We start from the raw sequence: 27199 nt of genomic DNA, 5'->3' as shown, positions 1-27199 counted from the left end.
TATTCAATCCCTCTCTCCTGAAATTGATTAACAAAACATTCCAACAATCCTTGTTCCTTTGGTCAGGTTTTTTCCAAATTCTACTCTACCTTCCTTTTAATAAGGTGGCCCAAAACGCATGCAGTTTTCAAGATCTCCATGGATTCATATAACGGCCTGATATATTTTTCTTTTTTGCTCTTTCTACCCCTTCCTAACATTGTTCTGCTTGCCTTTTTGACCTCCATTGAGTATTGAGCTGACATTTTCACAGAACCATTCACAATGAGTCCAGGATCCTTCCTGAGTGATAATAGGTAATTTAGAGCACATCACTGTGTATATATAATTAGTCGGTTTTCTCCATGTGCATTATTTTGCATTTATCCATTCTGAATTTCATCTGCCATTTTCTCACTCAGTCACGCAGAATTGCAAGATCTTCTGCACTGCTTTACAGCCAGCTTTAGCTTTGATTTCCCTGTGAGCTTTGTCATTCCCTCCATTCTCCACAGACTGCTTTTAAACATAAAATACAGAGACAGCTGCGCTGTGTCAGATCAGTGATCCCCCTAACCAAGCGTTCTGCACAATATTGACTAAAAAACAATGCTTAGGCAACAGCATCAGAACACATCCCTGGAAGACCTTCTGCTCTCAACCACTCCTGAGTTTGCACACTGTGTCTTTATAACTACTAACTCCTGATGGCTCGCTTTTCCCTGCGGCTGCCTCCTTGGACCCAGGAAAACTTCTAGTACTTGTCATATCCTTGGGCGAGGAATTTCAGAGCTTAGCGATACACTGCGCGAAGAACCACCTCCTCTTGTTCTGAACCTGACACCCACCAGCTTCCTCTGGCAGTGCAGACACTCGGTCTCTAGTCACCCTCTAATGACACCCTTGATTCAGTGGACTTCTGTTTTTGAAGACTGAGCCATTTGTTAGCTATTTCAGAACAGATTTACAGTTTCTTTAGGCTCAGGCCCAAAACTTAACTATCAAGCTAAAGGACTACAACAACCAGATGGCCCATCAACATTGTCCAATGCTTTTGTGGAAAAAAAACGCAGTGGGTATTTTCTCTCTGCTATTTGACCTCCTTACTCTCACTCAAATTCAAGCCACAACAGACCAGTGAAGTTCTTCTCCCAAGAACACTTGCAACACTCCTGCAACAGTTAGTAAATTCTACCATTGCATTTCAACAATCAATAACACATCTGTAAATAAAAAGTATATTAGAATAGATGTGCAGAGGAAAGGGGGAAGCAGACAAAAAAAAGAAAGAAGCTAAAATTTTTAGAAACATTCTTCTGTGTTTCTTTTCCACTTGGCTTTCTATTGTCTCCTCTTTGATTTTTCCCCACCCAAAAAACAAGCCTAAGTAGTATTTTTACTGCTGGCCAGCAAAGTGAAAGTTCTGAGGAGTGATGAGGAAAACTACCAAAAACTGCACAGGAATAGTGGAAAAAAATTTACACTAGTTTTTTTCCTATATTTTTATATACATTGTTATTTGGGTTTTTCAAAAAGAAACTGAGATCATCCCTGTCTACACCCTAGGGATTCTTTTTTTTTTTCCCCCAGTCATTGTGGAAAGTCGAGATTGAAGCAAGTGAATTTTACGCTTAATTCCGAGGACAGGGAGGTTTATAGTCACTCTGATGTGTTCCAGGAATGAATCCCTCAGTTGTGGGCTAGCTGCAGAAGCAGTTTGTCTCTCCCATTCATTCCCCATTTCGCCAACAATGCCATTGTTCCAGTGGAATGCAGCTGTCATGAGCGGCCGTGACTGCAGAAGGTGTTCCCTCAGGCGGCTTGGGCCATCGCCATCGCGCATTGTAAAGTCTAAGACGAAAACCAAAACCTTGAACTTGTCTTGGTACTCAGCAGGGTTACACTGCAATGAGCAGAACTTCAGGGTGATATGCTTTCAGCAGCCTGTATTACAGAGGAGATGAATTGCTCCATTTTGCGTCAGCTTTGCAAATCTATACCATATGACCCGCTACTAAAAGTCAGTAGCCAACTACAGCACAAGGAATCACAGTTTCTAAAGTTATTGTGAAATTATGGGGGGAGGGAGTGGTTCAGTATTTATACAAGCAAGAGGCACAAACTGGATTCAGGAAACTCTTTAAATATAAATAAATCTGTACAATTATGCATCCATGACTCTACTGAATCCCACACACTGTTCAGCCAAGAATTTATTTTAGCTTAATACTTAACATAACTCCTTTCTTCAGATTTAAGAAACAATTAGGACAGTTTTCAAAAAGAAAACATTTACAGTTCATCTGAAAGTGTACATGCAAGCCCACATCTTCACATCTATACAATTGTTATAGCAAGATGCACAAACTGGTTTTTTTTTCCCCCAAGGAGTATTCACGCATCACTCGGAAGTAGAGGTTAACATCAACAGTTTTTGCCTACACCATAGATTTCTTCAAAAACAAGATCTAAATCAAAGTCTTTACTGTTGAGTTGCAGAACTTCAGTATGACATTTCCCATATTTTCTTCAGGCTCCCAAAAAAAAAAAAAGCCTGCCATGCGATTACTCCAGCCTTCACCACCTGTAAGAGATCTTATAAAATACTAAAAATGACTGCTTACCTTCCATTTCTCCTTTTTATCAGTTCTACCAAGTTCGATCAACAATGATTTCCAAATCATTTCTCTTGTTCAACCACACTTCCCCTACCCAACCATCTCCACCAATAATTGCTTTGACCCAAGGCTTTTGACACTGTCTCCCATAACATCCTCATAGGTAAGGTCAGGAAGTGTGGGTTAGATGAGTGGACAGTGAGGTGGACTGAGAATTGGCTGAATGGCAGAGCTCAGAGGGTTGTGATCAGCAGCACAGAGTCCAGTTGGAGGCCTGTAACTAGTGGTGTTTCTCAGGGGTCAGTACTGGGCCTAGCCTTGTTCAACATATTCATCAATGACCTGGATGAGGGGACAGAGTGTACCCTCAGCAAGTTTGTTGATAATACAAAACTGGGAGGAGTGGCTGACACACCAGAAGGCTGTGCCGCCATACAGCCAGACCTGGACAGGCTGGAGAGCTGGGCAGCGAGGAATCTAAAGAAATTCAACATAAGTGTAGGGTCCTGCACCTAGGAAGGAATAACTCCATACACCGGTACAGGCTGGCGGCTGATCTGCTCAAAAGCAGCTCTGTAGAGAAAGACCTTGGAGTCCTGGTGGACAACAAGTTGACCATGAGCCAGCAATGTGCCCTTGTGGCCAAGAAGGTCAATGGTCTCCTGCGGTGCATTAAAAAGAACATGGCAAGCAGGTTGAGGGAGGTCATCCTCCCCCTCTACTCTGCCTTGGTGAGGCCGCATCTGGAGTACTGTGTCCAGTTCTGGGCCTCTCAGTTCAAGAAGGACAAGGAAATGTTAGAGAGATTCCAGCAGAGGGCTAAAAAAGATGATCAGGGACTTTCCTCTTATGAGGAAAGGTTGAGAGACCTGGGTCTGTTTAGCCTGGAGAAGACTGAGAGGGGATCTCTTCAATGCTTGTAAATATATAAAGAGCGGGTGTCAAGGGGATGGGGCCAGACTCTTTTCAGTGGTGCCTGGCAACAGGACAAGGGGCAATGGACACAAACTGGAAAACAGGAAATTCCATCTGAACATAAGGAAAAATTTCTTTACTTTGAGGGTGACAGAGCTCTGGAACAGGCTGTCCAGAGAGGTGGTGGAGTCTCCCTCTCTGGAGATATTCAAAACCCACATGGACATGTTCCTGTCCAACCTGCTCTAACAGGGGCGCTGGACTAGATGATCTCTGAAGGTTCCTTCCACCCCCTACCATTCTCTGAAGGTTCCTTCCAACCCCTACCATTCTGCAATTCTGTAATAACTGGCCCAATGTCCAAATGATCACACACAAGAAAAACCACTTAAATCCTCAATCGTCCATTTTATAGCTTTTCCCCATCACTGACTGAGGAGATCCAAATGAAATTAAAACATATTGCAGATGCCTGCACTAGTTATTTCTGCCTTTCGTTACTTTTGCAGTACTGCTTCCACAACTAAAGCACAAGCAGTGTTAATTAACTGCATTATGCACTTTTTAAGTACCAAATTAACTGAAAGAGAGCAATAAATGTATCCAAGTACATTGCTGTAAATAAATTACTGCAAATGCATACAATACCAAATCACTTTGGCACACTAGATTACAAGGGCTAACATGAGAGTAACCAGTGCCCCTCCCACAAAGAAAGACTATGTTGCCTTTCCTCAGATCTCTATGAGCAAAATAGAGGGGATTAGTCTTTCTCCAAATACTTCCAATCACCTTGGGGGAACAGGAAACGGAAAGCATTCACCAATCCTCCATGACTGCTTGCTGCTGTAGAGGCCTTAATAATATTAAAGGCAGATTGATTCTTTTCCTCAGAGAGATCATGTCTCAGGCTTGCATCTCCTTCCCAGTGCAAAAGTCTTAGCTTCGCCATGGAAGATTGTTCAAGTTGCAGACCAACTAACAGGGAGAAGGGAAGATTGCTCACTAGTAGAAGAGACCATCATAAGGAAAGGCGTGCACAAATCTCATTGTACGTGAGTAGCTCTGTCTCCGCTACATGCCAGATCCCAGAGCAAAACTCCTTTCTAGCGTCTGTTCATGACTGAAGTCAGTTATGAATGACAAAGTCAATAGCAAAAGAGCGCATAATGAAAATCAAATGTCAAAAAATGTTTAGGAAAGGCTGAATGTAGGACAAGAAAAAGCCACATGCTTTAGACATTACCAGGTTTCATTAGCACTTCTTCCACAAACAGATTAGCTTGAAAAAAAAAGTAAATATAAGTTTTATTAAAACCCTAGAAAGCTAACATGAAACCACTCCTTATTTTTAATACATAAATTAACAAAACTAGTCAATTAGAGAAATGGGAAGTGGGAAAGTCCAGAACTGGCCTATTGTGGAAGGAAGGAGACCCAGAACAGAGACTGGAAACTCTAGAGGTATAACACGGAAGAGAGATCAGAGTGAAAAGAAGAACAGAAGGCCAAGAAACTCAGAAGGGCATTTTTGAGTGTGACCACACACATAAGCTGAAGGCTGACATTAACAAACCACATTATCTTGTGCTCTTCTGCTTACCATGTCCCACTCAAGTCACGAAGTTAACCCCATGAGAAATTTTGCTTCTCATGAAAAGAAAAACAAGGGAGCAAGGAAAACAACGCCAATTAAAACATTTCTTAGAACATGGAACCCTTGCATGCAGGATTGTTACAATCATATTCAAGAACTGTACCAAGCCACACTTTTTAGCAATTCAAATACCAAACTGGAGGTTAATACAATCATGCACATTCTTATATTCCATCCAAACATGTTTTTCTAACTTAATTTTCTTCACTTCAACAAATTAAACATTTCTGGAAAAGAAGCAACAAGAATTTGCTCAAGATAAATGTTAGCAAATTTGCACCTAGACATACATCACAGAAGTAATAGAATGCTTTTCTTATTAAAAAAAAAAATATATCTGACACATTGAGTTCTGTAAAACAGACTGGAGCAGCTTCACTGACAGAAGTATGCCAGTCTACCTGAAGTCAAACCTTTCAAAAAGAAATACTCCAGAAAAGGATGATTTTTTACAAAGTACTCAAAGAATGTACAATATTGTCACATTAATATCAGATTCTCTTATGATCAACTGTTGTTGCAAAAATATGTTTACTGTTTACCATTTGCAATGAAATGCTACCGATTAGCCTGATCACAGACAGCATCACTGCAGAGAACGTTTACTCCCAGCACTGAGAATTAAGAGGTATCTGAGCCTGGGGAGACAACTTATAAAGGAGACTAGTTTTTTGTTTCATTACTGCACCCTACAAAGCCATTATGGCTTTGTGTCATAATCATCTTTCTCTGCTTTCCCCTAAGCTCTATCTTTGTTCTAACGCGTCTTCTATTCAAACGAGGCACAACACTGGTAGAATTACTGCCTATGCACATAAACTGAAAGAGTCACTGTTTTTGTTTAGATTGAGCCCCACCAAGATTATCTCTAACTTCCCACCTTTATCATCCTCCTTAATTCAAGGCCTTGGGACCTGGGAGTGAGAAGCGACATAGCGTTAAAGTCAGCTTTCCTCAGACCACTGGCAAGTGTCCCACCTCTATTTTTGCTGGGGGAAGAGAGTTCACTGCACACAAGTGCTTTTGCTATCAAAAACCTTTAAATGTACAACCAGTAACATACTTGGAACCCTGCAGAAGACCTTTAGGCATCAAATGGCACAAGGCTCAATAAGAAGAGGCTCAAGATCGGTTTAACAGAAGCTCGCTAACAGTGGTTTTGTGCAAATACATCTGAAGATCTCATTTTGCCCACCAGTGGCACTGTACGATAACTCTCCCCATAGTTCTCTTTGAAATATCACAGGGCGGAAATACTAAGTCAACTTCTCCGGGAAAGACAGTGCTGTGACTTGACTCCACCACTCTCAGAGATGTTGGTTAGTCTGAGGGCTTGTTCATACTTAGATCCTTTCATCCCTTCCACCTGCCTCTAGACAGCTGCCAATGGCTTGGAATTCATACTTTGAGGATGACTAGGTAGAGGCAAAGATACCAGCTGTCCCGCTGATGATGTTGCAGGTAATCTATCTTATTGCAATAGTGGAAAACATCAGAGGAAGTCTATCACAGATGACCAAACCGCTCCTAGTTTCAGCTCACCTCTGCAGCCACATGTGCTATCAAGGCAAATTCTCCAGCAAATTATAAACCTTACAGATAAAGCAACAGCAGAACCACCGAGTTTCTCTCCAAGAATGCAGTTACTGAAGAAGCAAACCATTTTCTTTGAAAACTGAAGCTGATATTATCATAAAAGCTGAACTCCCGGAAGGCTGACATAGTCTCTGTATGATGTTCCAACAGACCACATACATCAGAGAAGGGTACACCTCCAAAAAAATGCAAGATTAAGAAATTCTCCAAAATCTCCAAGAAACTACTATGTCAGATATGCCCTAGAAAGCCGACTAGAGATCATAAATTACAAGTATCACTATTCAACCCACTGCTACTTGTAAAATTTTCACTTTATCTGCAGAAAGACAGAAATGAATTTGTCTGCTCTACCAGGGCTAGAAAATGCATACAAAACTCCCCAAATGCAAAGAACTCAGTGGAAACCCTAAATCACTAAATGGACAGTTCTCTTAATGGGAGAAGTTACTTTTTAAATTCCATTGATATAAAAGCACAAGACAAGAGAGTGTAACATCAAGTGCTTTCTAGCTTTATAACCTGTAACTTAAGCAAACAAATCAAGTTTTAGATGTTGACCTACAAAATTAAGCACAAAAATACCATGCGGAAGAAAACAATTAAGACTGCTGGATTTCCTGAAACCCCAAGCACCATAAGACTTTATAAAGTATATCTGCTATTTACACTTTGTTACTGCTTTACAAAGAGTTAGGAAAAAAACAAAACAAAACCACACAGCTTGGTGCAAGCAATAAGACGCATGAGATGGCCAACAAGCGTGACACTCTCCCGCCCAGAAAGCTTACAATCAAAAACAGACAATAATTTAATTGTCATACTATTTAGCAGTAGTTTGACTACCAGAATTGGACTTCTTCTCCAGAGTTGTTTATCAATAGGTTGTTAGACAGCCTAGCAGGCCTATCTTTGAACCCAGCCCTATACATTTAGGATGCGAGCAAGATGCACACACACAAGAGCGAAACACACCACCCACGCCCACGCTTTGACCAGAAGAGGTTACTCAGGCATCTAGCGTTGCTGAGAACAGACCCAGAGGTATTACCCTCTCGACTGACCTGAGCACTGGCCTACCCACCTGAATCCCAGAGACACCACGTACTCACAAGAAAGTTGTCCCAGTGCCTAAAGCAACGGGCAGGTATCTTCTTTCAAACATCACCGTGTCAGGTGAATGTGTTGCTGCCATATAATGCTGCCACCATCTATGCACCATAGATAACCAAGTCTAAACCTCTGCCAGCAAGAGAGATCGTACGAATCCTCCCTGGTGTGCTTCAGGCAAAATTAGTACAGTTCACCCAGCTGCACACTTATCCAATATTAACTAAAGAGCTGCGGGGGCGGTAGCTCTGGCAGAGGAAAGGCAGCAAATCGCTGGGGGAGAGTTGCATCTTCAGCCAGCACAGCTGCTTGCAAAATGAATTATCTTGCTACACCCCTTGCCCTGAGGGGCCTAATACGTACTGATGACATCGAGACCAGCCATCAGAGCAGACAAGTGGTCAGAGCACTTGCCCAGTCTGCAAGAGCTACATTCACTTCCCTCCTCCTAAAGGGATCCAAAAAAGCGCTACCTACTTCCTAGGATATTGTTGCAGCTAAGACTATGAGAACCTGCTGTGTAGCAGGGAATACATTACTTACATTTCTAACAGCCAGCTAAAATGCCCATGAATTCCCTGAAACTCTATCTGGGATCTGGATCTCTGACTAGAATGAGTACAGGATCGCTGAAATTACCATTTCTGCTACGCACCCCATCTTGACCGCACACGGACTTGGGCCGACAGCAAAGCAACTGCTGAATTACTAACTCAGTCAACGCTCGAAGGCAAACGATTTAAAACACATGGCTGCTACTGCTACAGCTCTGAACTTGCCGTGCAGCCGGGTGAGAAGGGGGAAAAGGCTGCATCACCTGCTGCTGGAAGGCAGCTCACCCCTCCGCAAAGGGTGCCCTTTGCCACGCAGCTGCCCTACTCAGCGGGGCTGCGACACGGGCACCGGAGGGCAGCTCCCGAGCCCGCTCCCCTTCCCAGCCCACAGGAACCTCGCACATCGCCACAGCCTCCTACAGCGCCACGCCTTCACCCCGCCCTGCCCCAAACGGCCTCCGCGGTAGGAAAACTAATTAGAAGTATGTAATTAAGACGTGCGCAGCGAGCCGTGCCGCACTGCAAGAGGAGGGGGCACGGCTCCATACGAAAGCAGCGACGAAGCGCCCGGCAGAGCGGGACAGGCCCGCCCGCCCTCCCAGCCCCCTCCAGCCGGAGGCCGGGGCCTGCCCTCAGCCCCCCGGGCGCTCCTCTCCGCGGGCCTGGGAGAGGGGTTCCCGGCGGAACGAGGCGAGGGCAGCTCCGGGCCTGGTCCTGGGCCTAGGCCCGGGGCCCCCCGCGCGGCGCCGCCCGAGGAAACGAGGCTGCGGTCGCCACGGCAACGGGGCCGCCCGCTCCCCGGGGAGCGGCAACGGCAGCAGCAGTAGCGGCGGCCCTCTCGCGCCCGCCGGACGGCCGGCCCCGCCCTCCCTGGCACGCGCCGCCGGAAGTTTATTTATAGCTTGGCCGGATACGTGCTGACGTCACGGAGCGCGCCCGCCCCCGTGCGTCAGCGTAAGGCGTACGTAATGGGAACGTGACACACGCACGGTGCAAGCTATTTATAGCTGGAGAAGGCGGAGAGGGGAAAAAAAAAAAAAAAGAAAAAAAGGGAGGCGCGCGGCGCGCCGGCCGTTTGTTTGCCATCTGCGCGCGCCACGGCGAAGGGGGGGGGGGGGGGGCGGGACCGCGCCGCGCGCGCAGCGTAGGCGCCGTCAGCTGACGGGCCGGCCCCGGCCCCGCCCCCACGGAGGAGCAGGGGAAGCCGGACCCGAGCGGCGCGGGGGGGCGGCGCGGCGGGGGGCCGTGGGGCCGACGGTGCGGGGCAGCGGTGCCGCCGGGTGGGGATTCCCCCTCCTTCTTGTCCTCCTCCTCCTTCTCTTCCTCCCCCCCCGCCCCCCATCCCCGGGAAAAACCCCACGGAAAATAAAAGCGTAAGAGCCGGCCCCGGGCTTCCGGGAAGCAGAGTCGCCGCCCGGGCCCGGCGGGTGCCGCTCTGCCCCCAGAGCCCCCGACGGGGGGCCCGTTCGCTCCGCGGGGTGTGTGGGCCGAGCAGCGGCGGCCAGGCGGCCCCTCGGCAGCTTCAGAACCCTTCTCCCCCCCGTTCCCCGGCGGCCCCACGCGTGGGAGGAGCGGGAGGTCAGCGGCTCCTTCCCCGGTGCAACCGGCGCCGAGGAGGGTGTCACGGTTCAAGCCACACGCTCCGACAGGGCCCGCTGCCCGCCGCCGGCCACCCCCCCGTCCCGGGGGAACCTCGTGGTTAGAGCACGGCCCGGGCGCCGGGCCAGGGGCCGGCCCGGGACGGGCGAGCGGGGGGACACGGGGACACACGGGGGGTGCCCCGGCGGATCCCGGCAGCGCGCGGGGACACCTGTTGGCGCCGCCGGCGCTGTCACGCGGCGCTCAGCTGGGCGCGCGGCGGGCCGGGCTCCAAGCCCCGCCGGCGGCGTCACGGGACCGGGCGCGCGTGCCGCGGCCGCCGTCACCTGCCCGCGCCCCGCGGCCGGGGGTGGGGGGGGGGGGTGGGGTGTCACCTCTCTGGGACCCGCTGCCGCCTGAGGTCCTCACGCACCCCCCCCCCCACCCCCCCCAACGGTAAAGTCCGGTAACGCCGACGATCCCCGAAGAGACGGGAGAGTTTCGTGAGAGGGTCCATCCCCCCCCCCCCCCCCCCCGCGACCAAACGCGGGCAACGGGTTTAAAGGCGGCGGGTTCCGTAACCCTGTCGCCGGTGACCACGCGCGACGGGGCGAAGGGGCGCGGGTAGATTTCACCTCGGCGGCGGGTGGAGTTTTAAAACAACGGGGAAACCGGCGCGTTCCCCGTCGCCCCCGTTCAGCGCGGATTAAAAATTAATGGGATTTGATGGGGCGCCGCGGGTGGGAGACGAAATCCGCGGGTAGTTTGCGCCCGCGGGAAATGTTTGTGATACGGCGGAGCAATGAAAAAAGCCAAAAGGCAATTGAACAGCTAGATCGTGGAATGACATGATTTTTAATAAAAGGCTATTTTATGATACCCTTTCGGGCTCTTATTATGGAGAAAACGCCGTGCTAGGAAAAAGTATAATTTCACGATAAAAAGGTGGAGCTGGGCGGTGTTACCGATCTGCTGGAAACAGGGTACTTATTCCTTCGTCTTAATTTAATAAGAGCAGCATGGAAAATCAACGGGAATCGCCTAAACTCTTAAGGGTACCAACACTGCGAATTTAAGTTACTATTTTGTAACAACATAAACAATAAAGCGGGGCAACATAATAGGAAAAGATACCTAATTCAGAACAGATGGCGGGAAGGTTGGTTGTTCCCCCACCACCACCTCCTGGGATGGAACCACGAATGCGCGGAATGATCAGCCGGGAATTTTGGTGGGATGAAAATGCCAGAGTTATTCTAGCGCCCAGCGCGTGAGAGCTCTGGCGAAGGAAAGAGAAAACGGGAAAGAAATTTGTTCGTTAAATTGCCCGGAACTTTTAATTCTGCATTAGCTTCTATTGCTAAATTTAACTGCGATGTGATAAAGCTTTTTGCCTCATCGCCCTCAACAAATTCCTGATGAAAATACAAAATACGTTGTAGCAAGAAGTAGGAGATTGTTCAAACGTTGAATACTCAAATGGAGTATTGAGGTGGGCTGCGCCTACGCAGAACGATGCCAACTTTAAATACGCTTTGCGAAGACATTTGGTGGGTTTTTATTTATTTCAGAATCACGGGAATCGGGGAGAATCTATTATGACTTCGCTCCTTTGAAAATGGGGAGCTCCTTTTACTAGAAAAACCAGATGCAGCACCTTCTGGTGGAGCGGTGAGTGGCTCCGCTGATGTTCGGGTTCCACCACAGACCTTCCTGTCGGCCTTCGCCGAGCCCCAACACCCGAGGGAGGATTCACTTCATCCAGCAGAAGACGAGGCATGGAATCTCTCTCCTGTTGTCAACTCTCCCCCTCGTCTCCACCACTGGGACATGCAGCCTTTCCCCAACTTTGGATGGCTGCTCTAGGCGCCCCAGAAGCAGCAATGGTTGTTTTTCTAAAGCTGGTGTTTAGATGGTTTTTCACTTTCACTTCTTGGTGCTGTGGATTTTTGCTATTCGAACTGCATCACCATCTCACATCGTGCTCCACCTGCAAGATTTTTGGGGAGCATGCAATTGTAATCGGGTGAGGCTGTCGGGTTCCTTGCCTCCTCCAAACGGGAGGGAACCAAGTCAGGAATTCAGCTTCTCTTTTGGTTTAACCTTCCAGATTGACACGTTTCAAAGCTCGGATGCTTTCCTGCAGCACGTGAGGCAATAGCATCCCCTCTTGCCTTCCTCACCGCTTCTCCTGCAGAAATGGCAGCAGGCTCCTCCTCTCTGATAGAGGAGGAATGGTGCAACTTCCCCGACAAGGTGCTCCACCAGCAGCACACCTGCCCTCGGCGCACTTTTCTCCTTTTCTTCCCAAGTTTGTTTTGGCACCGCTCACTCCCGCGATCTCCAGAGGGCTGCACACAGGAGCCCGCTTAACATAGCTCCAGGCAGGACATTTCCAGCCCACCTAATGTAGCTCCAGGTAGGACACTTCCAGCCCACTATGGGCTTGGGCAGCCATGGCTTGCCGGTTTCACTCAAGTTTGGATTTTTAAGATGATTTCCACAACCCTAAAGACTAGACGCTGAGCTCATCACCCCACTCCTGGAGGTAGGGCCATAAGCTCAGGCCTGGAGTGAGTACAGCACAGTCTGGTCTTTGGCATATAGTGCCGGGAGGGGGGGGTGGAAATGGAACCGATTTCATCATCTCACTCTAACAGCGTGTCTCAGCTGATTCAGAGATGCCAGAAGTTGTAGTCAGAATCAAAGAAAGCTGATGCTTAAACTCTCTTAACCTGTGACGTGATACGAGAGCCCGCTTCTGATCTTTAAGAAGTGATAAGCTTGAAAGAAATAGCCCAGATCTTCGCGGGTAAATTATTCATTTCTTTATATAAGAAAAAAAAAAAAGGAATTACTGCCATTGATGGCTCTGAGGCCGTGTGCATTAGTGAGATGCAAACAATAATAGTAACTAGTTTTCATTTCTGTGCCTCTATTTCTTAAATCCCTTGGTGCAGTTTTACAGATGGGGGAACAAAGTTGTGCAAAGACACAAGCCAGGACCGAAATGGAGCAAAAAGCAACACCTGGACAGTTGGTTGCCTTGGCAGCTGGACTCTCCCACTGTCCTCTCCTCGAGCCCCTCGTCCTACCCCAGCTGAGGAACTGCTGCCCAATGGCTCTCGGAAAGGGGAGGTGCAGATAGCACAGTAGCGAGAAGGGAGAGAAACGGACAGGGAAATAGGAGGAAGGCAAGAAAATGCAGTCCACAAAGAGGTGAACAGGAGAGTAAATGAAACACAATGCCCAGTAACACAGGTACATGGTTTAGGGATCATGAGGAGTAAAACAAACAGGGTAACCGGAAAGACAAGGTAATAAAAACAGATGGAATTTAAAAGGCTCTGCTCATAGAAAGATGTTAGGAAAAGTAAATAAATAACAAGCTGATGCTTTTGAGGAGCTATCCTTTGTCAGCACGAACAGAAAGTATTAGTCTGCCAGAACGCCAGTGCCTGCTGAATAAGCTTAAATGATTATCTGGTAGAAATTATTATTTTCCTTACAATGATACAGTTTCATTTTTGTAGTACTCCATGTAGTATTCCTCCTTAGGAATAGAGATTGACAATCCACTCAAGAATTAAATTTAGAAATGAAGGGCTCAGAAGGAAGCCATGGGAAAAGAACTTACAGAATAGTAATAACGATAATTGCTATTATTTTATTAATTATGAAGGTAGGGGGGGAAAAATATTAACTTTTGGGGTTTATAAACCAGCCACATGGCCTCGATCCTTCATTAAGATCCATCTCTCTGTAATAAACGTTATGCTCTTCAAGATCTTTGCCCAGGATAAGATGGGCTTGAGCTTTTTTTTTCCCCCTTTTTCATTTTTCTTTAAGTGAACACAGTCAAATAAGATTGTCCTTCTGAAAGGATCAAGGCCAACACACAATGTAGTTCTTGTGTATCCATGATAAATCCAGTTTAAAGTTGCTTCATTATTACATAATTAATGTACTTAAATTAAGATCCCTCCGAATGCTTCTTCATCTCCTTATTTAATAATCTGCTATGCTTGCATGTCTGAACCTTGTCTGGTCCTGGCTTCTCCCATTCCTAATCGGCTCTTACGTGGGCAGTAGGAATTATACTCTCAGCAGCCCCTCTGCTTAATATGATCACGGTTCGGTCTGTGGGTTTGTCTGAAAGGGAGTCGTTCCTTTCGTTAATATGCGACCTCCTTTACTTTTAATTTTTTATCTCCGCGAGCAAGAAAGAATCGCCTATTGTCTTACAAGCCAGGCAAAGTGAACAGGCTGAGTCAGTCCAGGAATATTCAAGCCTCCCCATCTGTGGTATTGCAGAATTCCAGGGCAATTCCACCAGTTGGTGGAGCTTCTGTCTGGGAAAACAGAGCTATTGTGAACAAAGCATACTGCGCATATTTCTAACATTCATAAAAGACTGGGTTTGAATCATTTGAATCTTTCTCAAAATTTCTTCCTTTGGGGCAAAAATTTCCAATGCATGGCCTCGATCCAACGATAGTCACTTGGAAAATCTGAGCATAAACCACCCGGCCATTTCTTTAACTGGTTGGGAAAAGAAAATATAAACTTTTGACTGTAAAAGTATGACAGCGGGCTGGATTAGACTGGGACTTCATTTAGTCAAGACGAGGACTCAGTTTCATCAGGGTCAACACGCCTGCCAAGCACACCACCAAAGGCTAAGCTGGGGCTTCCGCTCTTCCCCATCATGACCGCTGGATCGCAGGGACACTTTTCTTTCCCACTGGGAGAAGCAAAGGAGGCGGGATGAGTTCCTCTTCCAGTTTGGAAATGCAGCGGTGATAAATTGGGTATCCCGAGCACCTATTCCAGCACGCTACCTCACATATAGAAACTTCCTGGCCTAACCGTGCCAGGCAGCCGAGGCAGAGCTGCTGTTCCAGGCTATCCAGGGTCAGATAGGTGTCATTTTGACCAGGATCACATCCTATTTTCAAGACTTTAGTCACCTTGATCAGCACCAGAACCAGATACGTTTAATTTCTGAACGGCAGGAAGTCCTACCTCTGAAGGGCAGGACTCTGACTCAGACCTAAATCCAACAAGGTTTTGGGTGAGCAAATTAAAAACTGTGGTGTTTTCCGTAGTGCCCCATCCCCGGAAAAAAATCCAGAAATCCAAACTAACCATCTAACTCTTTGCATGCTTGCAGGGACAGAAAAGGGTACAAAACAGACTGCCCGCAACAAGTTGATAGGGCCACAGCCCAAATCCCACCCCCCTGGAGCAAGGATACAGAGTTTAGGACTGCAGGAAGCCTCAGGGTATCAGAACCCTATCTTGAAGGTGCTCACCTACCAGTTTTTTCAAAAACACAGCTGGAAGAAGATGGGTGCTACCTTCTGTTGACTCTGAAGCTTTGTCAATTACAGCACTCCCTAGAAAACAGAAGAGCTGGGATTCAGCTCCTTTCTCTTCTTAAAGAGACTCAAATCCAGACTGACTGTTATGTGAGAGAATGGCCTCATCACCAGGTTATTAGCTACCCAGGGAGGTATGGAGGGGAAAGGGAGCCTTTACTATAGAAATCATGCTCGATAGGAAGGGATTCATCAGGCCAGAAAGAAAGTTCACGCAAGGCCATGGCAGTATTTTTATACTATAGGTGTTTAACACAAAACACACAAGCCGTCCCAGGAGGAGGAATGGCTAGGCAGATCTGCTCCGTTCCAGCAGACAGCCTGAAGCATCAAACTGCAGTGCTCGCACACAAGCCTGAAAGTGGTTTCACCACTTCAAACGGGTGGGTGAGATGCCACCCAGAATGATGCGGGGATTACAGCAGCCTCCTGGGAGGTGGGGAATGCAGGTTGACTCTCCCCGTCCCCACCCTGGCCGCCCCTGCCCCAGACAAACTATGTGACTCTGGATGTCTTATATTCTGTGCAAGTGCTGAAGCCACCAAGCTATTGTGTAATTTGGGTGCACCAACTGACTCCTCTTCGGGGGTTTTCCTTGAAGGGGGCATTTAAGGCAGAGGAACACTTGGTTTCTGCAGCCTGGAGGAAGATAGGAAAAATTGTAGGTAACACAGGGGGATACCCTTTGAGTAGAAGGTTGGACTAGGTGACCTTCCAAAGAGCATGTCTATAGCACTGCTGAATTTAGGTGCCTCCAGATAGACGGTCAGGATTTCTGGATCATGTTTTTTGACTCAGGGTATTTAAATCCCGTGGTAAAAACCTGAAAGCAGTGACATTTTCATTGCCTTAATCCCAGAAATTGCAGCCTAAAGACAGGCCTGGACTGCACAAGCTCTGGTCTTGGAGAAGTCAACTGCAAATTCTGGTAAGGAGTTGTCATCAAGTTATTGGGCCATAAATGCAAATGCAAGGGTGGGCACTGGAAGTGAACCCCCCAGCCCCTCCACATTGCTTGCTCCCAGTGCCCCTGCATAACCTTCACTCTCCCCAACTCTGGCATCACCCGGCAAATGTCTCTCAACAACCTTCCCCACCTCCTGGAGCTTTATTTCTCCCAAGGCCTCCTTCACATTCCCACAGGCTTCTTCCCCTCATCCTTACATACAGCCTCCAGTCCCTGGCTTGATTATCCCAAGTTATCCAACAAGCCCTGGGAACGCCATCCTTCTGGCCGCGACTCCTGCACCGCTGCCTCCAGCAAATCAAGCCGACGTGCACACACCAGTTAGACAATTTGCCTCGTGTTGTTCCTGTCCCCCTTATCTCTCCCTCCGCCCCGGTGTTTATCCTGAGACTGGGAACTCCTCGCATGAAGGACTTCCTTTTTGCCGCCTGGGAAGCACGCAGCGTGTAGTGAGTGACCTCTCATTTCATAAATAACTGCAGAACAGCAGATCGTGCATCTCCCCGGAGGAAACTGCTGCCTTGGGTCGGGCGACGAGCCCGCTGCCTGGCTCCCTGCGCAGCACCCGCATCTCCCCGAACTGCGCAGCGCTCTCAAATGCCACTTTCTAACCATTTTCTCCAAATATCCCATTTCCTGTGTAGCGGTTCTTTAAATAGTGCCTGGAAGATTATTTTAAAGACTTTCAAAACACTCTTGCTGCCGGTTTTGCGTTTGGGGTGGGTTGTTGTTGATTTCTTTTTTTTTAATCCTTCTTGCATGACGGTATTTTCACATCGTGGGAGACGGGAACAGCTCGAGGAAGCTGCGAAGTTGCGCGGAGTACACGAGAGAGAGGGATTGGAAAAGCGGGGGTTCTAGGACCGTCCACCTGGTCCCCACATTTTCTGCTTGCACACACTCTCCGTGGGGAGCTGCGAGTTTCGGGGTGACGGTGGGACTTTATACCCCCGGGGCAGGGGGCGAGGAGGGGGGGGGATGTCGCCCGGCAGAGGGGGGCGAGAGGCGCGACCCCGGAGTCCCTTTCCCAGCAGCAGAGAGGCCGAGAGGCAGAGGAGAAATGACAGCATGGAAACCGGAGTATTTTTATCGGGGCCGGTGCCCGGGGTTGAGCGGCGGGCGGAAAGTGCCACCCTCCCTCGCCCTCCCCTGCCCTCAAGCCGCCCACGCCGGCAGCGGCATCAAAGGGAATCTCCCTTCCCGCGGCGTGTCAGCACCGGGGATGAGCGCACCGGCCCGTCATGGCATTTTCACTTCTCCCGGCGCTTACTCAACAGGCCGGGGGGGGGGATGTTGGTTTGGAGGAAGGAGGGGGGGGGACACACACACACGACACACACGGGGGGAAGACTCCCAACCAGCCGCCGCTGCTGCCATGAGGTCACCGCCGCGCTATGCGCGCCCGCCGCCGCCCCTGCTCCGCTCCGTTGCGTCAGGCAGGGGGTATCCCCGCCGCCGGCCGAGCGGGGCATCCCCGCCGCGGAAACACCCCGCGCTTCCACGCGTGTCCCTCGCTAGGGGGGCCGGGGGCGGGGGGATATCCTAGTCCCAGCCCCTCCGCTGCTCCCACCCCCCCCAGTTTGTCCGCCGCTCGGGAGCGTCAAGGGGCTCGCCGCGGGATGGGATGGAGATGGGGAGGGAAAGCAGCGCACGCTGCAGCGAGGGAATCGCCCCGAGCCAGCGTCCCGCACACGCGGGACACGCAGACGGGGTGACCGGCCACGCAGCGTGGCCAGGGGCAGCTTTTTTTGCGGGGGGGGTTGGAGGAGAGCAGGGAGCGGTGACGCCCCCCCCCAGTGGCTTTTCCCCTCCGGCGAGTCACGGGGGGCACCCGGGGGGGGGGATGGGGGTAGAATGAGGGGGAGCTGCGTGGGCGCGTCGGTGTCCCCGCGGGCGGGCGATCCCGGCGGCCCCGCACTCCACCCCCACCCCCCCGCCCCCCTGCGCAGAGGAAACCGGGCGCGGGCGGGGGCGCGGCCCCACGACAATGGGACTCGCTGGCGCTATAAATACCCGCCCGCGTCTATATTTGGTTTGGCCGGATCACAACCGGGGGGGGGAGGGGGGTGGGAAGGGGTGGGGGGGGTCGCCCAAAAATAGCCCCGCGCGCGCCCGCCCCGCCGCCGCCGCCGCTCAATGGGCTCCGGCTCCGCCCCCTCCCCCGCGCGAGCCCGCTCGCCCTGCACGGGGCCCGGCGGCTAAATTTAGCAGCGCCGCTTGCGTCAATGACGCGGCCGCCGTGCGTCAGCCCGCTACGCCCCGCCCCTCGGAACGGGGCCCGCCGCGTCCTGTGCGTGGATTGGCCGCGGCGGTAACGGTGGATGGCGTTCCGCGGTGACGTGGAGGCGCTGATTGGCCCCGCCGGGGGCTGGCTGCGTCCGGAGGGGAAGCGTCGCCTGCGCGGGGAGCCCGGCGGCCGGCGGGTTCCCCCGGCGGGGGGAGCGGGGGGCCTGGCAGCCCGGCAGGGAGGGAGGCCCCGCCGCCGCGGGAAGGGGGGGATCCCGGGACCGTACGTGGCCCCCCCCCGCCGGCCCCGGAGTCCCCTTCCCAGCCGCCGCGGCGGTGCCGGGGTCAGGCCGGTGGGGTGAGAGGTCGCCGCCGGTCCCTCCTCCTCCGCGTAGCGGGGCAGCCCCCCTCGCCCCCGCCGCCTGCCGGTCCCCCTCGGTCGGGCCGGTGTGTCAGAGCCCCTCGGTAGGAAGCACAAGCACAGCAACGGCCGTAACGGCCGCGGTGACACCGGCAAACGGCCCGGCAGCGGAAGTAAACACAGCAGCGCGCACGGCGGCTGCGGGCGGCGGGGGAGCCGGCGGCCGCAGACTCAGTGCCCCGGGCAGGGAGGCAGGCAGGCAGGCAGGCAGACACGGGCGGGAGGCCGGGCTTTCTCCGGGCCGCTCTCGGCACCTTCCGCAACCTGCTCTTTGCTCCTGCGCACTGAGAAGTTTCAAAAGAAAAAACAAAGGTGGAAAAAAGGAAAAAGGAAAAAAAAATTGAAAAAGACAAAAAAAGAGGAAAAAGAAAAAAAAAAGGAAAAATAAGGGAAAAGTAGCGAAAAAGAAGAGAAAAAGAAAATAAAAAAAGTAAAAAAGGGGAAAACGGGGGAAAAAGTAAAAAAAAAAAAGCTTTAACAATTCCTTCTCAAAGTGCCACTAATTAACCAAGCAAAGCGCTTTTTCCCTTGAACCACTCCAGTCAAGAGTCGCTGCGTTTGCAAAACAACGCAACGCGATCGCTGTTGTTCTTAATAGTAATAATAATAATAATAATAATAATCGTATAATAATTTTAATCTGTCTTGGGAGCGACTTGCCAGGCTTTCGCGGGCAGCCAGCCCCGATCCGCCCGGCCGGCCGGTCACCCCGTCCCGCTGCGCGGCTCGGTACCGCTCGGCACGGCTCGGTAGGGCTCGGTACAGCTCTGTAGGGCTCTGCACGGCGCGGCGCACACACTGGGGCGGGCGGGAGGGGGGGGGGTCAGTAGCGTCAGGCTCCCATGGCGTCACTATTGACGTTTCGCATTCCAGCCGCTCTATGGAGAGGCCGCTAGGGCTCCTCTCACATAAATGACGTTCAGAGAGAGGGAGCGGGAGAGCAGCGCAGAGAGGCGCCTCCGTCCCCTCTCTCCGCGCAAGGCAGACGCGCACCCCGGGGCACTCGCACTCGCACCGGGGACGCGGGCGCAGGTCCCGGCCCGGCTCCCGCCGCGCACAGACACACACGCACACACACACGAACACACACACAAAGGCACATCGCGACATCGCGGCGGCGGTGGCAGCGGCTCGGCATCCTTCGCCCGCTCGGCCGCTCCCTCCTTCCCTCCCTCCGCCCGGGGACGGGCTCCTGGCTCCTCGGGCTTTTGCAATCCTTTTCCATGCCTCGGGATAACGCACCCTCCGGACCTGCAGCCGCCGGGAGTCTGCGGGGTTTGGCGTCTGGGGTCCTGCCGCTGGACAGCGCCTACATGCGCCTTTAAGGAAGCGGGGCACCGACGAACTAGATGTAAAGACGGAACCTCCACAGCAACCGAGTACGTATAGCGAGGGAGCGGGAGCGGCCGAGGGAGGAGAGGGACAAGGCGACGTGTCCCCTACTACCGTCAAAGTTGCGCCGCCGGGGGGTGGGAGATGCTCGGGAGATGCCGGCGGCGGGCGGCGCGGCTCAGCCCCGGGCGCTGCCGCGCCGGGCTCTCTCGCTGAAACTTTTCCCTCTCCTTTTCCCTCCCTCCGCCCCTCTCAACTTCTCCCGTGGATGTTCCTTTGCCGCCCGGCTTCCGAGCCTCCCTGCCCGGCTCGGCGACCCCCGCCGTGCCCCGGGGGCACCGCCGCCCCTCGCAAACGGGCGGGCTGTTGTTGAGAAGGAGCGGGAGCCGGAGCCGGTGGTACTAAGGTATTTCTGCTAGTTGTTGTCATGGAAATGATGCTGCCGGCGGCGGCGGCGGCGGCGGCGGCGGCGGGGAGTTTAGAGCGCCGGTGATGAATGGCAGTAATTTGTCTCCTTGCTTTAACTGCGCTTGGGAAATAGGTGGTTTTGTTTGCACGAGTTCGAGCTGTCTAATAGGGACGGCGGGGCAGGTTGATCTAAAAAGTGAGATCACTTTGGGAGAGAGCAGCCCCCTCGGCAGCCCGAAAGAGCTCGCCCCAAGAGGTAATTGCTGGAATGTGACATATTGTATGGAAATGAGACGGGATCTTTGCTCGGCACGTCTGCCCGGCATCTGCTCCTCGGAAATGTGCACTTTTCCCTTCGGAGGTCAGAAACGGTAACGAGGGGCTGCGGTGCCCCGGCACGGGCGGTGCGGTGCGGGGAGGCTGGGCTGCGCCTCCGCTGCCCCGCTCCCTGCCCCCGCCGCGCCTCTCGCTTTTTGCCTCCTTGCCTTAAGAGCTGCCAAAGAAGTTTCAGCCTTGGAAAGAGGGGAGAGAGCGCGGGCGCCGGATTGTGATATTGTGTCGGGAGACGGTTATCGGGACGGCATTATCGCGATACCCTATCCCGGACGGAGATGCCGTTCACCTTCGCGCGGCTAGTTAATAACGCTGTTATTTAACTGGCAATTTTTGGAGACCATGGATTCCATGCGAGGATATTTCCCAGGGAAAGGGCGGAAAAGGCTGTTTTCTGTAAGGGGGTTAGTGTGTTGGGATCGCATTTTTTTTTTCTTCAGGAACAACAAAAAAAAAAGTTTGGGAATGAATCGCTAACTTTTATCCAAGCCGCTTCACCCGATTACATTCTTCGCCCGATTTTTCTCTCCTCCGTGGAGACCGTTGTATGCTGGAGTCAGGCCCCAGTAAAAACAATGGACTAAACCAGACCACACGGTTCCTTCGGAGGTGAATCTCACGCGAGGTCGTGGATATTTGCTGGAGTGACCGTGCGGCTCGGGACGATCCCTTCCCCCCTCCCCCCCCAAAAAAATAATCGCGAGCTAACCGGCGGTGGAAATCGAGCTCGAAACTTTTTAATTCAGTGGAGCTTCCCCCTCCGCGGTCCCTCCCGGGTAAATGAAGGTTTCGAAACTCGCCTGAAGAAGTCACAATCACAATGGAGTATTTCACGGTTTCCTCCTCGTATTACAGGGTGGGGAGGGGTGTCACTCGGGGCTGAATGTAAAGTGCACGGAGGAAGAAAAGAGCTTTGACAAGGGTAGTTGTTTCCTCCTAATTTACAGCCCTTACGGCTCTGCGCTCCTGGCTCGGGCGGCTGCAGTCCGGAGGGGTGTTGCATGGTTAAAAGCGCAGCGAGTGTCTCTAGGTAACCGGCGGCTCCCGGGGGGGTCGTGGTGGGGGGGAGAGTGGGGGGGTGGAAGAGGAGCCCTAGGGCGCTCCATGCCGAGCGGGAAGCCGCCTGGCAGGAGCTCGGGAGGGAACAAAACCCGCGGGGAGAGGAAGGGATGAGCTGACGGTCACTTAACATCCCGGGAGCTGGAGGGGGATATCAAACGCGAGGGGCGCGGGGAAGACAAAAAGGGAAAAAAAAAAAAAAAAAAGGGAGCGGGCGAAGGAGCCGCCGGGGAGCGACTCCCCGTGGGCAGGGGCCGGCGCCGCCGCGCGTCCCCCGCGCCCCCGGCCGCGCTGGAAGCGCCGGGACCGGGGAGGACGCGCTCGTTCCCCCGCTCCCATGGGCATCCCGCGGGGCAGAGCCGGGGGGACGCCGCAGGCTAGCCGGGCTGGTAGGAAACCCCTCAACTCCGGCCGGTAGCTTGCACAGAAACTTCCAGCCTGCTGCTGGCCGCCTCCCCCCCAAAAACAAATAAAAAGGGAAAGTTCCCGCGGGGAAGTGGAGGCAGGGGGATGCTGCCCTGCGTGTTGTAGTCACCCCGCCCGGGGCTCTCCTCTTGCCTTCCCCGGGCTCGGAGGACAAAACGGGCGGCTCCGTTGTCCCAGCCCGGTGCTTTCTGCCTTTTGTGCGATGGGGAAGCGGGGAGCTGGCAGAAACGCGCCCCCCGTCCGGCTCCCCCGTCCCACCCGCCGGGCCAGGCGGGGGTTTGCCGGGGGCTCCGAGGCGCTCCGCCGGGGGGGAACCGCGGGGGGCTCCCGCCGGCCACCGCCGCCCCTGACTCTACCTTCTCCCCCCGCCGCCGGCGAGCAGAGCCCGGGTCGGAAGAGCTCCCCCCGCCGAGGCCAGGACCCGGACCCGCCTCCGCAGAGAGGTCCCAGCCGGCACCCACCGCCACCCCACCGCCGCCCCCGCCGCCGCCTCCCGCCGCCTCCGTCCGCACTTCCAGCCCCACCATTCAGCGCGCAAGATACCCGCCAGGTAAGCTTGAGAGGAGGAGGAGGAGGAAGAAGGGGGGGGGAGGGTTGCAAGAGCTCCTGCCGCGGCCCCAGCCCTTCCCAAATCCCTTTGGCATCACGGGTCCCCGACGTCCCGTCGCGGGGTGTTTAAATGCCAAAAGGATCTGGGCAGCCCCCGCCTTTCACGGGGCTTTTCGCCGTGCCGTGCCCGGGCACAAGGCGGGTGCGAGCCCCCAGCCAGAGGCGTGACAGCTTTTCAGGGGAAAATGGGTGGGATGTGAGTGCCCCTGTGAGGGGCCCAGCTTGCTCGGTATTGAACTAGGCATCCCTTCACCTCAAGCTCCCGTAAAGACAGCAAATTAATAAGCTAATCGCTCTGAATGTCCCTACCGTGATTTATTTTTTTTTTTTTTCCCCCATTCATTTGGGCTTTGATGACAGGTTGCTCTTCAATGCGCCTCCTGTGGGGCTTTTTTTTTTTTTTTAAATATTGCTGGGTAAAGGAGAAAAAATCCCAGGTTATTTACCTTTCAGGGTAATTAATATTGGTGCCCTAAGTGGAAAAGTAGGGGTCAGAATTAGTCAGTCGAGTGCGCTGGCAAAGGGCAAGGTAGGAGGAGTCCCACAGGGCAGAGCAGACCTTTAGGTTAGGGATATTTTTTCTGTCCTCAGGTCGGACTTATTTTAGACCTCTGTTTTCTTACTCCACTTTGCACAGAATTCAGTGTCATAACCCTGTTATGCTCAGAAAAAAAAATAAAAGCAGAACAAACCCCATAATGATCTGTTTGCCTGAACTTCTGCTCATTTTCTGAGCTAGCAAAACAGCCTTTTTCCTTCACGGGGTTGTGTATCGACACATGACATTATCTGCTCACTCATTCAGTTGTGTTCCTCAGTCACCTCTCGGTGGAGGTGTGTGGAAGGAATGTCTTTCCCTTTTTATTTGCCTAAGCACTGATCACTACGTTTTTAACAGATGGTCCTTAAACTAACAAATGATTGCAATAGGACTTGCCATGAAATGTGTGTGTGTGGAATGGCATGGACAGAAGTTGATAGGAAAAAAGAGTACGGTAGAAAAATACCTAAATAACATTGGGAGGCATGGCTTGTGAGAGTCGTCCTGTTTCTTCCTTTAAGTATTTGGATTTACAAGCAACAAGGTCTTAATTTCAGAAAACAACACTATTTTTTTTCTCAGTTTTTAATGTTTTCTCAACAAGAAGAAAGATCTGAATGCTTTGTGACAGTACGATAATTGAAATCTGGTGTTTAGTTTAAGTATGTTTATCTGCAATGCAGGCAGGAAAGAATTAAAAGTTGATTTAACACAAATTATTTGAATTCCTGCATGACAGCCTCAAGTGAAAATTTTAAAATTGCAAGTGAAGGGAGTTCTTAAAATACTGAGGAAAACCCCATTATTTTTAACACAGCTTTTTTTTTTCTTTAGTATGAATTGTTTCTCAAGTGCTTTTGGAATGTAAATTACCATGACTAAGGAGAGATGTACTGCACTTAATCTTGATACACATTTTCTCCATATTTACTTTTCTTTTCTCTTTACAAGAGAATTTATACTAATCTATGCATTTTTTATTCCTGTGTTGTGGAACTGAAACCCAGCACACACTTTTAGTTTGGCTTGCAAATACTGGGCTGGAATCTCAAAGTGTTTAGTCAGGCAAACCTCAAATGGATTGCAGAATTGGGTCCATCATTTCCTAAGAGCAGCAAAGGAAATAGCAGACAAGTAGGAAAAGTAAAAGAAACAAAAAAAATCAAATCTTTATAGCCAGGCATTGTGTTGCTTCAACTATCCCAACTAGCAGTGAACCACATTAACTTTTGTGACTGATGGATAAAAACAATTGTATTAGCAGCCTCGACCTTGCTTTCCCCTAAAAACATAAATGGAAATACCACATAATTTTTCTCCTACATTTTGCAAATTTAAGGATATGTTGTTCCACTCACTTTTTTGGGGAGAACGTTCTACCACAGATAAGCCTTAAAACTACTAGTTAGACAGCAACCTTACATTATTAGCTCACCAGAAATATGCTTCAAAGGCCCAGAGTTGAGTAAGCAAAATTGATGTTTCCAAGTCCTAAGTAGCAAACACTATGATTTGAGTCGTTCCTCTGATATGCTGTTTCTTTTAAAATAAATATCATTTTTAATATTATGCATTTGATAATCTCGTTTACCCTTCATGAAAATTTTATGGCACGGTTGCACGCATACAGAGATAGATTTAGAGCCATAAACTGTTTTCATTTTGCTTATCTAATTCTCATTGACACCTATGTATATTAAGCAGCAGATGTAGGGCAGCTTGAGATGGATTCTTCTCTCGCTGACACTGGTATAAATTTGACTTGCTCCCGCGACTAGACGAGAGCAGGCTCCCTCATACCTAAGCGCTTAGTTGATCCCCGGTGCGTATTTCTTGTTGAAAGGTGAAGGCTCCGGGCTAATTAATATGCCCCCTGTCCAGGCGAGAATGGGAGTCGGGTGTCTCACCGAGCTCCGTGAAACGTGGGAAAGCTTCTAGGAAAAGAAGTTCGGGAGGGCCTGGGGCCCGGCCCCGGCGCGCTGGGGTGGTTGTTAACGTCCCCCTTTGCCCTTGCAGATATGCCCTGTGTGCAAGCGCAGTATAGCCCTTCACCGCCCGGTTCAAATTATGCAGCTCAGACCTACGCGTATGGCTCGGAGTACAGCTCGGAGATCATGAACCCAGACTACACCAAGCTGACGATGGACCTGAGCAGTACCGAAATCACCGCCACTGCCACCACCTCCCTCCCCAGCTTCAGCACCTTTATGGAGGGTTACTCTGGCAGCTACGAGCTCAAGCCTTCCTGCCTCTACCAAATGCAATCTGCCTCCTCCGGCCAGAGGCCCCTCATAAAGATGGAAGACACCCGGCTCTCCCCGTACCAGCCCTCGCTGCCACCCTCCACCGATGAGGGCATGCCCAGCACTTCCATGTACTTCAAGCAATCTCCACCCTCCACGCCCACCACCCCGGGCTTCCCCTCCCACCAGAGCCTGTGGGACGAGCCCCCGCTGCAGCCCACCCAGACCTGCCTGCCGCCCGGCCACCTGATGGACGCTGCCCCCATGAAGACCGTGCCTCCCCGCTTCCCCCTCTTCCACTTCAAGCACTCCCCCCCACACACGCCGGCCACCGCCCCCCACATGTGCTACGACCCTGCCTCCCTCAGCCTCCCCCTGGCCTCCGACAGACCCCCCGCCAGCCAGACGTCCATGGAGAGCCATTCCTACGGGCTCCACCTGCCCAAAAGACCAGCCACCTTAGCCTTCTCGCCGCTCGGCCTCAACGCAGCCACCTCCAGCCTGATGGGGGAGAGCAGCGGGGGCGGCAGCGGCGGCCTCCCCTCCCCACCCAGCAGGAGCTCCTCGTCTGGAGAAGGCACCTGTGCCGTCTGTGGGGACAATGCCGCCTGCCAGCACTACGGGGTACGGACGTGCGAGGGCTGCAAGGGCTTTTTCAAGGTGAGAGACCTCCGCGCTTCGCTCCCCTCCCCGCTTCCTCCTCCTTCCCCTCCCTCCCCACCTGCCCCCGGGCAGTGCCTCTGGTCCTCACCCCGGGGGCTCGGAGATCCCCCGGTGGGGTGGGATGGACGCCCACCCAAAGTTTTTGAAGAAGGCCAAAGCGAGCCCCCCGTAGGATGAGAGGATGCGGCTGAGGAAGGGCCGTGGCAGTGTGCTGGGCAAACCACGTCTGCCAGCATCCCCCAAGGGAGCACGAGCTCCGAGCTGTAAACTGCATTTGTGCCGTAGTGAAACTCACCTGGAACACGTCCAGTCCTGGGTTCTACTCACTCGCTCGCTCCAATTAAACCTCCTTTTTAAGTGAGGAAAGAAACCCAGAACTCTTGGCACTTGAGTTGATGTCAGCAGTGCCGTTTGTTGCCCCGGGGGCAGCTGGGGCGGGGAGGGCTGCGGGGTCGGCACCGGGAGGAAACTGGTTTCATCTATGGGACAAACCCTGGTACTTCCAGTTTTCTTTGGTTGGTGCCTCCTGGTTCCTCTTCAGCTCCAGAGCCCGGTGAGTCCTCAGGGGTGGAAAGCTGCTTGT

At 51.8% G+C, this 27199-nt stretch overlaps 1 protein-coding gene across 3 annotated transcripts in view; it reads left to right on the top strand.

Moving 5' to 3' along the window:
* Window positions 1-19829: 19829 nt before the first annotated feature.
* The window catches only part of NR4A3 (nuclear receptor subfamily 4 group A member 3), a 32249-nt gene continuing 24879 nt past the window's right edge, over window positions 19830-27199 (top strand). Inside the window, exons 1-3 of one of the 3 annotated variants that reach the window (XM_063326377.1) lie at window positions 19830-20381; window positions 22943-23110; window positions 25727-26613. In XM_063326377.1, the coding sequence (XP_063182447.1) occupies window positions 25729-26613 (885 nt within the window). In that variant the 5' untranslated portion in view covers window positions 19830-20381; window positions 22943-23110; window positions 25727-25728. The remainder of the gene's footprint in view (window positions 20382-22942; window positions 23111-25726; window positions 26614-27199) is intronic. The other 2 variants (XM_063326373.1, XM_063326376.1) reach the window with 2 other exon arrangements.

The sequence above is a fragment of the Chroicocephalus ridibundus genome, chromosome 2 (assembly GCF_963924245.1).
Source record: "Chroicocephalus ridibundus chromosome 2, bChrRid1.1, whole genome shotgun sequence".
Classification (NCBI taxonomy): domain Eukaryota; kingdom Metazoa; phylum Chordata; class Aves; order Charadriiformes; family Laridae; genus Chroicocephalus; species Chroicocephalus ridibundus.
This window is presented reverse-complemented; position numbering and strand designations above follow the sequence as displayed.